General features: G+C 44.8%; 1 protein-coding gene across 1 annotated transcript in view; it reads right to left on the minus strand.

Moving 5' to 3' along the window:
* Positions 1-16,006, minus strand: part of spega (striated muscle enriched protein kinase a) — a 79,947-nt gene that overhangs the window by 39,006 nt on the left and 24,935 nt on the right. The window contains 5 exon segments of the mRNA XM_080423032.1: positions 5,413-5,595; positions 6,181-6,336; positions 6,868-7,334; positions 7,463-8,410; positions 9,648-9,813. Of these exon segments, the coding sequence (XP_080279158.1) occupies positions 5,413-5,595; positions 6,181-6,336; positions 6,868-7,334; positions 7,463-8,410; positions 9,648-9,813 (1,920 nt within the window).

The raw sequence follows: 16,006 nt of genomic DNA on the forward strand, positions 1-16,006 counted from the left end.
GTTACAAGTTTTCTACAAGAGTTTTCATGTGTCTTGCTTACACTGTAAGTCGCTCTGGATTAAGAGCGTCTGATAAATGCCTAAACTGTAAACTGTTAAAAAAAAAAACGGTTAAAGCTCTACATTCTGATAGTAATCATTTGTTCAGTAACAGGGGTCTCCCCATCTCTCCAGCTCTTAAAGGAGAATACCGGACAAATTAAGTGTTGTCTTTGATGTCTCGTTACTCACCTACCGACGTGAAAAGTGGCGTTCTTTTTTTCCATAGATTCCCCTGTCGTCATTTTTTAAACCCCCTCCGTTGTCATAATGGGAGCACGTGGGTTAGGGAGATTCGTCTATTATAACCGATGCAAAGTAGTTTTTTTCTCTACTGCTAGTCATTGTGGAGTCTCATGATAGTCAAACATGCGCTGAAACTTCCTGCGAGCCCACCGTTAATGGCGAACGACTTAACTCCACAATGACTAGCAGTAGAGAAAAAAAAAACTTTGCATCGGTTATAATAGACGAATCTCCCTAACCCACGTGCTCCCATTATGACAACGGAGGGGGTTTAAAAAATGACGACAGGGGAATCTATGGAAAAAAAGAACGCCACTTTTCACGTCGGTAGGTGAGTAACGAGACATCAAAGACAACACTTAATTTGTCCGGTATTCTCCTTTAAGCTGGAGAGATACATGAAAATACATTTTCCAATGTTATGCGACCAGGAGAGAGAAACTCCATAAAGATAATTCATTAGCTTACATTTTATAGTGTTTGTTTTGTTTCATCTCATCCCATTTCACTTGTTTATCCTGTATCCTGTATGAGTTCTCTCTCCTGTTTAGATTAAATTAATTGGTATCCCAACCTAAAGAGCTGGAGAGACAGGGAGACCCCTATAACTGAACACTCTAGTCTATAGCGATGATTGCTATCAGAATGTAGAGCTATTGAACACTTATTTAAAAAAAATATCACTTACACCCCCTTTAAATCTTTCCCTCAAGTTTATTTTGGTTTAGTGAGCCAAAAATGTACTCTACTTCTCAGTACCAGCTATTATGACTCACATACATCTCCAGAACATGACAGCATCTGACTCCAAAGCACTGCAGGGTGAAACAAAAGAAAACAACTTTATTGCAACATTTCCTCACTGGGACATAAAGCAGACTGCAATTACCAGTGTGAACAACAGGATGGCTAAAAATACTCCTCCTTAAGTTAGAGTGCAGTGGCCTAATATGGCCAGACAGAACTAGCGGCTAGCCGCGCGCTACTACAGTGTACACATACTTACACACACTCATTGTTGAGCGAATTGGGGAAGTGCAGGGATTTAACTCGTGCACAGTCGGGCACGAGCTAAATCCCCACTCTTGAGAAAGCAGGAGTGACAATGCCATGTCTCTGCATTCCTACACACGCACACGCACACACACACACACGCACACACAAAAACACTCTCTCTCTCTCTCTCTCTCTTCTCTCTCTCTCTCTCTCTCCTCCTCTCTCTCTCTCTCTCTCTCTCTCTCTCTCTCTCTCTCTCTCTCTCTCTCTCCTCTCTCTCTCTCTCTCTCTCTCTCTCTCTCTCTCTCTCTCTCTCTCTCTCTCTCTCTCTCTCTCTCCTCTCTCTCTCTCTAATAATAATAATGTAACTATACAAAAGCAAATATATACCACCATATAAGTCACTATAATTACAAATCATTTCGGAGTTCATTCTCAACCCTGCATGCCCCCGTCTGCTTTCAGGGCTCAGGGGAAAGGGGGGGATTTGGGCGATCGGGGCAAATTGTCTGGGTTTTTCAAACACATCAAAGGGGGAGCCGAACGCCTTTAAGAATTAATGGGTTGCCATGACAACCGTGACTGTGAGGCGCCCCGGCCAGGGATGATGCTGAGTTCCAGTATGCCTTGCAGCCTTTGTAGTCATTAAGACAGAATGTCAAGCAGGGGAAGCCTGGCAGAGGATTAAAGACACAAAACAAAATGTATTTTTTGTATATACATACACACACACACATACTGTGTGTGTGTGTGTGTGTGTGTGTGTGTGTGTGTGTGTGTGTGTGTGTGTGTGTGTGTGTGTGTGTGTGTGTGTGTGTGTGTTGTGTGTGTGTGTGTGTGTGTGTGTGTATACCAACATTAAGTGTCTTAGCAATATGCTGGGCCACCAGCTGCCAGTACAGCTTCAATGCACCTTGGCAAAGATTGCACGAATCTCTGGAACTCTATTGGATGAATGGAACGCCATTCTAACAAAAGATATTCCCTCGTGTGTGGGAGAGAGAGCTGTCTAACGCGTTGGTCCAACATCCCCCATAGATAGGTGTTCAACTGGGCTGAGATCTGGCGTCTGTGACGGCCATAGCAAAATGATTCACATCATTTTCATACTCATCAAACCCTTCAGTGACGTCCTCGTGCACTGTGTGTGTGGATGGGGATTATTTCCATTCTAGAAGAGACTGTGACGTCAGGATAGGAATGTTTCATCATAGGACAAAAGGTGAGGTGATCACTCAGGATAACTTATTGCTTTGCAGTGAACCTAACCCTCTAAATTAGACAGTCATGCCAGGAAAATGTCCCCCCCACAGCATAACAGAGCCACCTCCGGGCCCCCTCTAATGCGTGACCCCATCTAGGGGTCACACATTCAGACGATGTACTGTACCATTCTATTGGTGTATGCCACACATGCACTCGCCCACTTGTGGAGAATATGGTGAAGGATAAGTCATCGGACCATGATTACATTTTTCTCTGCAGACCAGTGTGCATATGGTTTTGCACCACTGCATTACAGAGTGCCCACAGGCATGAGGTCAGGCCAATGACACAATGAGAACCACCTCACCCGCAATGTCAAGAAGACAAAGGAGCTGATCGTTGACTACAGCAGTGGTTCTTGTGGGCCGGGGACCACTGGTGGGTTTTGCGAGTGGGCCCCCAAATAATTGGCAAAACACTAAGATTCTAATTATAATATAACATGAATATATTTGGGGGGAAAAATGATATGTAAAAAATATGACATGGTATTTTCTTCTTTAAAACATTGAAAAATGAGTTGTCAATGTGATACCGATAAATAGGAATACTGCGTTAGTTCCACTGATCGAAGCCGGAACACAGTCGATTGATTGATCATTGATCAAAAAGATAATTAATCCATTAAGACCGGGAAAGCATCTGTGTCATTTTAAGATTTCTTTGGCTATTAAAAAATAGCAGATATAAAAGTTTGTAGAAAAATATATATATATATTTGAAAATATATATATTTTTAAAATCTAAAATGTTCACGATTTTTTCAAAAATAGCAGATCTACAAGCTCATAGCCTATGAGCTTGTAGATCTGCTATTTTTTTAATAGCCAGAGATATCTAAAATGACACGCACAGATGCGTCCCCAGATTGAATGAGTTAAAATAAACATGCTCAGAAAACGCACGCGGCCCATTCATCTGACGTCTACACCGAAGGCGCAGCACTCGGGAGGATCAGTGACTTCACATTCCTCGGCGTGCAACATCTGCACTGCCTCAGACGGCTGAAGAAGGTCATGAGCATGAGCCCCCCCCACATCGAGGACGCTTCACAACCATCGAGAGCATCCTGACTAGGCCTGTCACAATTATTACATAATCGCCTAATCGCAATTATTTGAAATAATGGCAATAGTTTTTTTTTGCATAATTGTCATAATCGTCATAATCATTGTTCATCAAAATGTTCATATATTTTCAAAAAATTGCAAAAACAGTGGAAATAGCAGATCTACTGGCTCAAAACACGTTGCTATTTCCACAATTAATGTTTATTTTTAAGTATAAAGTAATTAAATATGTGTTATATCTGCCGTGTGCAACTTTTGTTTACGAAGGCTAAAAGTTTGTAATTCATTTGTATTCATAATGTTTCAATAATGTTCAACGACAGAAACCGCAATTATTTGAGTGACAATTAATCGGCAAGTAAAATTTCATAAACCTACTCCTGACGAGCTGTATTGTTATGGGAGGCGCACCGCCCCGGATCAGAGAGCGCTACAGAGGGTGCTGCGGATGGCCCGGCACATCATTGGAACGGAGCGTCCCTCCCTCGAGGACATATTGGCCTGGCGGTGCGTAGCCAAGGCAGAGCGGATCATCAAAGACACTTGTTACCAGGCATCCCAGCCACAGTCTGTTCACACCGCTACACCGTCAGGCTGGCGATACCGCAACATCAAATGCCGAACAAACAGACCAAGGGACAGTTTCCACAGCCAGAGCATCAGGCTGCCGAACAGACACTGAGCCTTATCATACTTATCATTTATGTATAACTTTATGTATGACTGTGTGAGTGTGAATACTATACACTATATTCCCACACACTTCATACATATTCGATATCTGTTGCTACTGTACATGATGTCTCTAACCTGCACAAGCGACTGAGGTACCCAATTTTGTTTATTGAGTGCACTTTAACTTTGGTTTTTGTTTTGATATTGGATATTATATATTTTTCCTCTATTATTAGTATTATTATTATTCATGTGACTGCAATTTGTGGGTAGCTTGTACAAAATACGTTTTCACAATTTTTACACAATGTAAAATGAAGATGTTGATGTGATAAATAAAGTGAAGTTGAACTCTCTAATGCCCATTCGTCCTTGTAATGAGGGATTTACAACTTCCAACACTATTACTGATCTATTTCCCATAGATTCCCATAGACGTGGCAGATGGAAACACTAACCACTTGATCAGTCGTTGTGGCTGAAGCTCCTGCCATCTGGGCTCCAGTAATGAACCCTCTTTCAGTCACTTAGATTGTTTACTCTTGCCATTGGGATACAAAATCCTGGCTCAGCATTTTCATACATGCTAATGATCATGGTAGGATGTTCACTGCGATGTATTTTTCCACACACAGTAATTCAGGTTTTTCCTTTAGTGTGCATGTGCCTGTGCGTGTGCGTGTGTGTGTATGTGTGTGTGTGTGTGTGTGTGTGTGTGTGTGTGTGTGTGTGTGTGTGTGTGTGTGTGTGTGTGTGTGTGTGTGTGTGTGTGTGTGTGTGCACGCATGTGCATGCATGCAGTAACTCTGGGGTATTTCAGGACAGGTATGTGCTAGTGTGTGTGTGTGTGTGTGTGTGTGTGTGTGTGTGTGTGTGTGTGTGTGTGTGGGGGTGTGTGTGTGTGTGTGTGTGTGTGTGTGTGTGTGCACACACAGAGTGCAGCAAAACATGTGTGTGCAACACTTTCAACTTTCACCTTTATGCTCACATTTGACCTAATATTATTAGCCTACTGTATCTGTTTGGTGTCCTGAACACGTGCTACACCGTTCAAACCCCCATGACTCTGTGCGTTCACTCGCATGTCAGCCCAGGACATCTGCACCCCATCTGGTCTCACCTGATTGGATGTAGAGAGTGGCGCTGCAGGACGCTTTCCCAGCGGCGCTGGCAGCTGTCACGCGGTACGTCCCTGCGTCGCCCGGCCTCAACTGTCTTATCGCCAGGCTGTGTGTCTTCCCCTGGGACCTCACATCGTGGAACGCATCACTTCTTATGTCCACGTTACTCTTCTGCCAAGACACTGAGCGATGGAAGTTATAAGTATCAATGTCGGCCCAGGTGGGAGTCAGATTACAAAACGGGTTTATAAAACTGCTGCTTTCACAGGTCCCTGAGGACCAGGATTGGAAGCAACAGCTCTAGGTATTAAAACGACAGCACAGGTGACTCTAGGTTCTCTGTGATGATCTAGTCCAGCGGTTCTCAGCCTTTTCAGGCCCCCCAAAATTATCATATTTGAACTGGGGACCCGTCCAAAATAATCACATTTGAATTGGGGACCCCCCACCCTGACAAGCACTTGGAATTGTAGGAGTTGAGGCATTACATTTTGTTTGACTCGGTTCCACAGATAAATATTGTGAAAATAGTAGATCTACAAGCTTGTAGATCGGCTATTTTCACAATTTATGCCTCTTTCTTATATTATTTGACAATTTGGCTTTTTTTTTGTTATTAAATAGGTATTAATAGTCCTTAAATTGTCATCTGGGGACCCCCCCCAAAATCATGTGGGGTCCCGGACCACAGGTTGAGAGCCCCTGATCTAGTCACTGAAGCTTCCCCCTGGATGAGATCGATCATACACATTTTCATTCATTCCTACCTGTAGGGGCTGGACTGCCAGTGACGGTACAGGTCAGAGAGACCTCGGAGCCGGCCCGCGCCGTGGTGTCCTCCAGGGGCCTCTCAAACTGCGGACCCTCTTCAGGGCCCTCTTCAGGGCCCTCGTCAGCGGACATGTAGTCATCAGATGAGCCCCCTGTGAAGGAAAGCCAGGATCATTTCACTCTCTAGGCTTCTTTCTTAGAATCTGAATCAGATTCTGTTTGTTTGTTCACAAGCACGGTATGTTCACAAACAGGGGATTTGACTTGGAGCATTGCTCTCAGACACCTCACATCGAAAACAACAACAAGACAGGGAGATAAGGGGGGGGGAAGTATGAGAATATAAACAACAAATAAATATGATTTACTCGTGTCTGTTTTGTCACCGATTCGAGTCCCGATTCGAACTTAAGTTAAAACACACACACACACGCACACACGCACGCACGCACGCACGCACGCACGCACGGCACTATCTATACAGTTTTTAAAACATTACCTGCACTATTTGCTTGTGTTTTTTAAACAGAACAGAATTGTCAACCATTCTGTACTTAAATTGTCCATTACTACTACTACTACTACTATTCCTACTACTACTACTACTACTACTACTACTACTACTACTACTACTACACTACACATACATGCATTTTCTGTAGTCTTTTAGGGGTCTCCCGTACCTTCCTCTGGAGACCGGGGTTGACCGGAACGCCCTTTCTTGCTCTTGCGTTTTCTCCCTTCCTTGACGCGGCTCTCCTTGTTGCTCCCCTCGCCGGCCTCCTCCACCTCCATGGTTTCATCCTCCACCACGATGGTGGGGATCATAAGCTTCAAGGCTGGAGACGAACGCCCCGCCTCTGCCTTCCTCCTCTTCTGCAGAGGGCTGACGGGCGGCGTGGGCGACGGACTGAGTCGGGGGGGCTTGCACGGGTACTGCGAGCCCGGCTCCCTGGACCTAATGGGGGACGTCCTCTTCCCCGCCGGGCTGGGTGACCTGCGATCCCCCCCGTCCTCTGTTTTGGAGTCCCTCTCTGAGAGTGGTTTGAGTTGCGTCTTCTCCAGGTCTTGGGACGGGGACAAGGCAACGGGCGGATTTTTGGTAGTCGCCGGGGATGGCTTTGCAGCTGAAGAGCTCTGGAGAATTTCCCTGTGGACAAATAAAAAAAAGTTACATAACGCTGTCGCAAAAAAAAAAAAAAAAAAAATCACCACGTCAAACAAATCATAATAGAGGTTCAAGACAACAACATTTTTTCATCAATCATCCGCTCCAACCTGGTGGGGCTTCTCCTTGCGACTGTTGGCAACGGTTGCCCTGGTAACTGGTGAACAGGGGCGGTCTCCATGGTAACGCAGACCTTCCCAGCGGGGTGCGGTGAAGAGCTCTCGGCTGGTTTCTCCTGGAGGTCTGACCGTGGCATTGTTTCCCGCGGGTGTCCGTTCCTCTGGCCCTCTGGGGTGCTCCGAGCCTGCAGGCTGCAGGCTCCTTCGCCCCGCTCTTTCTTCTCTTCCTCTGCCTCCAGGGCTCGCTCCCTCGCTTCCAGCTTCTTGACCACCTGCTGGGGGATGGGCTCCAGCTTCCTGCCCGCAGACGGACTGTCCATCTGGGACACCTGCTCGGTGGAGTACGCCTTCTTCATGCTGGGCTTCCCCACCAGCCTCTTGATCCTCTGCAGCTCTTCCGTGAACTTGCTCTGGAAGCTCTGGACCCTCTGAGCGTAGGTGACTTTGTCCTCCAAGGACGAGGCGCGCTGCTTGAACGACGAGCGGCGCTGCGCTGCGTCTTGGAGGACCCGGCCGTCGTCCTGTGCGGGCCCCCCCGCTTTCCGACCGCCGTCGGCGGAGTCGCAGGAAGCCGCCCGCCCTATCGCGGCCCGGGACTTGCTCCCCCCTCCTCCGGGCGGTTCCACGCTGGACCTTCGTTCCTCGAATGCCACGACCTTGTCGAAGATCTTGGGCGCGGCGCGGGCCAGTTTGGGTGTCATGACGCCACTTTTAACACTCGAGCTAGATGCCGGGTCTATCCTAGGGGACTGGTCAGGGGCATCGGACACTTTGGATTTGGCCACTGCGCCTCCCGGCGGGGACGGGCCTTGGGTTTGTGTATGAATGCCATTTTTGTGTGTACTGGGAGATGTGTGGTGGGACGGGGAAGGAGCAGGGACAGTATGCTGGGGAGGAGAGGACGGGGATGGCGTCTTTGATTCGTCAGCAGTTTGAATCCTAGAGGGGTGGGAATTGAGGGGAAAATGGAGCGTTAGGTATGGAGCGTAGAGCAGTAATGATGAATAATGTTCTGGGGGTGGCTGGATGAGCATGCCTGTCAGTGTCCATTTGTTTGAGCGTCTCTCGTTGTCTTAACGTCTGTGTGTTTTTGTATTCACCAGTGATTTCTGAGTACATTGTATTTTTCAGTGGGGGAAAACCATAAATGATGTGAAATGAAATGAAATGGAAGAGAAAATATAAATCAATACTTGGACCAGATGCGTATCCCTAACATTGATTTAATTGCATTGTGGTTTGGTGGGGCTAAGTTAATGGTATTGTTGTGGTTGGCCGAAAGAATAGAAAGATGTCGGAATTTCAATGTCTAATGTGAATTTAGAAAGAAATTAAACGCGAAAGGCCCCATTTTTTAACAAATACAGCCTAAAAAGAACCTCTGCAATACAAAACTGTTCATTGGAATGAAGACATTTTCGATCATATTGAAATGTAGAAAACCCATGCTAGCGTTAGCTTGAATCAGAGCTTGCAACTCATGCATATCACAGCAAATGTATGACGATATGCTATTCCAAAACCAAGGGCTTGCTATGCATGCAGTGGTAGAAAGTGTAATCACAGGTTTCAGAAATGCTTTGACAGGATATCACAGATTCAGATTGTCTACTGTAGTGGCAATGGAAACTAACAAGTTAGAAAGAACAAAAATTTGAAACAAGACAAGACTGGGTTTCAATATTAGTTTGAATTCAAACCACACTCAGGGCATCAAGTGAATCGCACAGAGCCAAAGGAAAGTATGAACTCAAAATGCTAATAATAAGAATAAAGAAATCAAACGTATGTAAAATAACAGGTACATGTATGGAATGGAATATTTTTAGAGCGTCAGGTCTATGTGGGGGATGTATGTACGTCTTGTATCAAGAGTCTGTTTGCAAATTGTTTTTTTGTTTATTTTGGCCAAGTCTTTTTATGTTGTTTTCCAGTGGAATCTTCAAATAAAAAATAAAAAAGGGACGCCATGGGTTATAAAGGCATAGAAAATGTTCTCCCTCGATAGAGGCTGAACATGCTGCCGTAGTAGTCGCTGCCTACGGACACACTTTCCTCTGACCCCTGCGGCATCGGCCGGGCTAGGTTAGCGTGCGACGCCCGAATCAGGGGCTCCACCCCCAGGTGACGGACGGGGGGGCCCCCCTCGGAGGAGCCCCCGCCGCCCAGGGCTTGCCTGGCGGAGGAGTTTGCGGGGTCCAGGTGGGACCCCGGAGGGCGCGAGCCCAAAGCCATGAGCTCCCGCTCGATGACGGGATCGTAGCCGCCACTGCCGCCTCCCGGTAGTGTGGCCCTGCGGTCGGAGCCGTCCGGGTTCGCGTCCATCATCCTTCCTCCTTCACCTGGTGTGACAGACAGACAGACAGACAGACAGACAGACAGACAGACAGACAGACAGACAGACAGACAGACAGACAGACAGACAGACAGACAGACAGAGATGAGTCAGTGTTAAAGGAGATAGAGAGTGCTATCAAAGGGAGTTGGCAGAGCAAACATACAGTAAGAGGAAAACAGCTGTGTAAGCTCCGCTACGGTTAAGACTGAGCGTAATGATGATTGAATGATGAAGAACGAGAGGAAGAGCAGGGCCAGGGAAGAGATATAGCAGTGCAGAGAAGGGTTAGTGTTCAAAGTGTTCATTTAAAGCTGCAATCCGGAACTCATTTTAATGAATGAGACACTATTTTACTCAATCTGTATGGTAGAGTTAATACAATAAAACAAAGCAAATCTGCAGTGGTTGGAGGTGGTCTCCCTATACTCTTCCAATTGAGGTATTTAGACTGTGGGCAAGACACCTACTGGTTGACAAGTAGTACTGCCTGAAGCTCACAAAAAGCTCAATATCTCGCGTGGCCAAGTTAACTTAATGCTTAATACTTAATACTTTCCTGTGTAGGTAGAAGAATAAATGCAAAGTTAATCAACCCGAAACGGAAAGATAAGCTGAGAGAAGAGATAGACAGGTTGGAAACAGGAAGCGGAGGCAGGAGCAAAAAAAAAAAAAGACACTCATTTGCACAGATGCAGCAACCCACCCCCCACCATCGAAAAAGAGATCCTCCCACGTCACAAATCAGGCCGCTGATTGACGTTTTAGTGATGAGAGCAAAGGGGGAGACAGGAACGCTTTGGTAGCGAAAAGAAGGAGCCGTCAGCATCTTCTGTTAACGACTTCCAACCTTAAAAAGGCGGGGTACCCACGGAGCGGAGGATGTTAAGAATGCTTACCGCAATCACCCCGTGGCACTGACTCAGCGCCAAATCACATCAGTTGCCCCCCCCCACCTGCCACCACCCCCAAATCCCCCCCCCCCCCCAAATAAACAAAGTGAAGGATTATGGCTGTGAAGGAGAACCGAGGAATAAAGATGACACACTTCAAAAGCTTGGCACAACAGGCTTTATAATCCCTCTCTCTCTCTTTTTTCCCTCTCCAATGAGTTTTCCTTTCTTTGGAAAGCGGTTTATTCTCAGTGCCACCTGAGGTCATAACATAAGATAGACTACAGAAGCGCACCATAGGAAAATGCATCTTCATTTTAATCATACGAACCCTAGCGGCCCTGTTCTAGATCGGCTATTTTCGGGCAAAGATATTTGGTGTAGAGCAGTGGTTCTCAACCAGTGGTCCGGGGACCACCAGTGCTCCTTGAGGGGGTTCCAGGTGGTCCCCAGCTAAATGATGGAGAGTTGGTAACCAGATTGGTAACCAATTATTAATTGTTAAACATCTGCATTACTTAATTAAAGAAGTGCTATTTTGATCAACGTTTGCCCGTTCTCTCTCCTATGGTACCAACATCAATACAGCATGGAATTGTGGACAAAATCGTATCCGACGATAACAAAATATTCAAAGTTTTGGATCTGAGGGTCTAAATCTCATCAAATGGTGGTCCGTGGGTCAAACGACGAATGAATAATGGGCCTTGATATGAAAAGGGTTGAAAACCACTGGTGTAGAGGGAAAAAAAAAAGAGGGGGCCTAGTATAGCCCCCTGGTTGACTCCGAGTAACGAAGTTATGCTAGGAACAGTTCTCACAAAGGGACTTCATTCCGAACACTGTTATACCAAAAACGGTGTCCTCTTTTGCTAATCAAGAGCATATTGAACGACATTGTGGAGCGAGGCATATCTTTGCCAAGTGTGAAGGGGAAAGAAAAGCCAAGCTGTTGAGGATTAATAATGAATGCATTCAGTGCAGAGAGGTGAGGCCGCCAGCGTCTGCATGGGGCTGATTCTTGTTGTGTTCAGCAACTGAACACGACAATCGCTGAATAACTCCATGCTTACACGTCTCATACGCTTTTGCGTGGCATAGTTTTCACATTCAGATCGAGCTGAAACCTCGCTCAAGTACGGAGTCCTATGTCATAGACAGTGGTGGAAAAAGTACTCAAATGTTTTACTTAAGTAAAAGTATTAATACTGCAATGTAGAAGTACTCTGTTACAAATAAAAGTCTGGAATTCAAAATGTACTTGAGTAAGAGTACAAAAGTATTGGTATCAAAATGTAACTAAAGTACCAAAAGTAAAAGTACTAAAATGTTTGAAAATAGCAGATCTACAAGCTCACAACGCGTCGCATCGCGATGTGTTGTGAGTTTGTAGATCGGCTATTTTCAAATAGCCATGGTATAAAATAAGGCTAAAGTGGTTAATATATGTTTTATAATGTAATAATTTATATCTGCAGAGTAACTTACAGTAGTAACTAAAATTTTCAAATAATTGTAGTGGGGTAAAAGTACAATATTTGCCTCTGAGATGTAGAGGAGTAGAAGTAAAAGTATAGACAATTAGAAATACTAGTACCTAAAAGTACCTCAAAATTGTACTTAAGTACAGTACTTAAGTAAATATACTTAGTTACTTTCCACCACTGGTCATAGATATGTCATTGGTGACTTCACCACACAAAGTCCGAGATTCACATGGAAGCCGTTTTTTATATCTTGAGAGAAATGCTGCTGATCCCCAGAGAAATTACACAATGACACTAAGAGACAACGATGCTTAGAAACTTGTGTTTGTCTATTTTTTCCTTTTTCTTTTTTTTTCTCTTGTTGTCTAACGTAATGTCTGTGTATTGTGGTGCCTGCCGTTTTCTTTGTGTTTGTTATGATTAAGGTAGCCAAGCTGCCAACAAAATGAGTGGTTCTACACAAACTGTATGCTACAACAAATGTTAAACTGTCAGAACCTCAATAGAGAAGAATAAAAAAAAGAAAATAAACTCCCAACGCTATAAACAAGCGGAGAGTGAATGTGAAAATGATCCGGGCGCAAACATTTTCTAAACAGTGAGGAAAGAATGTGAAATAGATTTGTGTGGGAAGTGCGTGGGGTCCCTATGTGGAGTTGTGGACCGGTTGGCTGGTTTGACTTCTCCAAAGCACATCCATCTCTTACGCAATATTCACTGTAAGTACCCAGTGGAAGGGTCAAAGATACAGGGCAGGGGTCAGCCAATCCATTGATCTCAAAGAATAGTAAGAAATATTCCCATGGCATGCGAGTAAAAAGGACCATGTATGACTCAGAACTGCAAAGAAAATAAATAAACAAACGCAGAGAGGAAAATATGGAAACAAACTGTTTTTTTACAGCGTGGCTCCTACAGTTAGAAGAGGTTCTGTCGATCTGTCAGCAGCTAATCTCGCAAACCACTGGACCGATCAGCACCAGATTTCTTGTGCACACTGACAGTAGACCAAGGAAGTACATCCCATTTCACATAATGTCAATAATGTTCATTAATATTCACTAATCAGCGTGACATCAGAGATCCACATGGAAGTCCCACCGTTATTACACCCAGTCTGGTGTTCTTGTCCCAGAGAGAAATGCTGCTTATCCCCAGAGAAATCACAATGGCGCTAAGAGACAAAGATGCTTAGAAAATCCAAACACACTATAAAAGAGAGGGGAAAGAATGGGAAATTGATCCGCGTGCGAAAACCTTCTTAACAGGTGAAGAAGGAATGTGAAATAGATTTGTGTAGGAAGGAGCGTGGGGTCTGTGTGTGGACTGGCGTGGCTGGTTTTGCACCTCCAATGCACATCCCTTACACAAGGACACAATATTAACTTTAAGTACTCAGTAGAAGGGTCAAAGATACAAGGGTCAGCCAATCAATGACAAGCAGTCATTGATCTCAGAGAATCAATGTAAGAAACATATTCTAGTGTAGGACCATGTGTGAATCAGCAGTGCAAGGCAAAGAAATAAGAAGACAATGTAAAAACTACACGATAACAGCCAGTGTTAATTTAACCCTAATCTGGGGGGGGGGGGCGAACATTTGGCGAAAATAGCCAATCTACTAGCTCACAACGTATTGCGTTAGGGTAGGAGGAGGGCATTATAGACCCCTCAGGCCCGGGGGGACTCCAGTCAATGAAGTATATAGGGTTTAAGTGGTTAAAGCTGCAATCCGTAGCTTTTATGTCCAACCCGGGATTCAAACCCAGGTCTCCTGCATGAGAGACCAAATTGCTACTGCTCTTTCAAGACATAATCTCTGCTTGGTCAGGGGAGCTATTGCACTTATGAGCTTGAGGCAGTATTACTTGACGACCAGTAGGTGTTCTATCCGTCACCATGCAGGGTCTAAATTTCTCAATGGAAGAGTAGCAGACCACCTCCGACCACTGCCGATGTGCTAGTTATACTGTGTCAACGTATTACCGTACTCATACATTTGTGCAGTCGTGGAGTTACAAATGGATCAAATCACACTGAGGATTTGACTGTACAACTTGTATCTGTTCTGTTGTTATACAATAATATTGAATATAACCCCAGGGTTTCTGTGTGACTGCTCAGCGGGAGCACAGCTCTCAATGCTTCATAACATAATCAAACAGGTGCTTTCAAGGCCAGTCCTGCTTTCATGTGGTTCGGTACATTTAGTCAATGTGTAAATTTAACGTGTCATGTCCCCCCAAAACAAGAAAGAATATATGAAATTGGTGCCATTAATGACATTCAACTTTCTCCTGCTGGAATGAATGCCCTCTGGTTTCTAGGCTGCTTGGTTTTCCAACCAGCCAGGTAACAGGTTTCTAGACCAGTGGTTCTCAACCTGGGGGTCCCGATTTGGGGGGGGGTCCCCAGATGACAGTGAAGTGACAGAAAGAAAGAAATAAAAGAAAAAGACCATTACTGCATCAAAGATAACCAACAAACTATACTATAAAAACTTAATATAAATTGTCAAATAATGTTGAAAATAGACGATCTACAAGGTCACAACGCGTTGTGATATTATATATTTTGCGAGGCGTTGTGAGCTTGTAGATCTTCTATTTTCACAATAGTTATCTGTAGAACCGAGTGGGGGGGTCCCCAGTTCAAATATGATTATTTTGGGGGGTCGCGGCGTGAAAAGGTTGAGAACCGCTGTTCTAGACCACGTGTTCTTTGCGGACCCCCATGCATTCAGGTAACAGGGTTTTCTAGACTGCGTGCTCTTTACGGACCCCCACGCAGCCAGGTGACAGGCTGCCCATGAAAAGTAGGTCAGTGTGACACGCTGTTGCATCAACCCACGTGGCATTATAAAGCCTTCTGCCGTATCGGATTTCATCCAATTCACCTTGGCCTGTGCCAACCTGATAACAGCGATCCATTAATCTATGTCTATGTCTATGTCATTTGCTGTGATGTGGTTCAGAGCAGTGATTTCAACCCGTTCAATTTCAAGGACCCCCAGTTTGATCTGCGTTAGGCCACAGGACCCCCATTTGATCAAATCTTTTCATCTTTGGAACCCCGGTCCATAGGTTTAAGGTCATGCCATTAGGTGGGGATCAACTGGAGCCTCCTCAAGGACCCCTGGGAGTCCCCCAGACCTCACGTTGCACTGCACTGAGCAATCATTGATATGGGACATATGGGATTGTAAACAAAGTGCTTGGGCTGAACACAAGCATGCAGTTGTTCAGTTCTGGGCGGAAACCATTTGTGGAATAATTCATGTGGTACCGAATGTTTTTTAAACCATCTGCCGTTCAAAGAAATATGGTTGCCGTCATTTCAGAGCGGCAATCTAATCAGTCAATACATAACAACAACAACAGATTTAGTATGGATTTTGTTTTTGTGTATGCATTCTCTATCATGTTTTTGCAAGAACTATACTAGTTTCGGCCATTTCCGATTAGGAATATTGAAAAGATGGAATACCATTAGAGAATGTACACTCTATAGGGGCAATATTGGAGAATGCTGACGTCAGGGTTCGATTTGCTGGGGGGGGGGGGGGGGGGGGGGGATAGGGGGGTGAATCCATGCCTTTTATGTTATCCCACCCTCTGGTCATTCTTTTCACCGGTGGCGGTGGGGATATGTTTTTATCCCTGCTTCTGGTCAGACTGAATTAAATACATGGATTTCCTTTTGGAAAATGTAGACTGATTGATATGCCTGATATTTGTGCTTGATAATATCACATTTTAACAAATTTAACAAATTTAACAAATAATTAAAGAATAATAATAATAATAATTGTTTCAATTCA

Source organism: Gymnoscopelus braueri (assembly GCF_963280865.1).
Source record: "Gymnoscopelus braueri genome assembly, chromosome: 24".
In the NCBI taxonomy this organism is placed as follows: Eukaryota; Metazoa; Chordata; class Actinopteri; order Myctophiformes; family Myctophidae; genus Gymnoscopelus; species Gymnoscopelus braueri.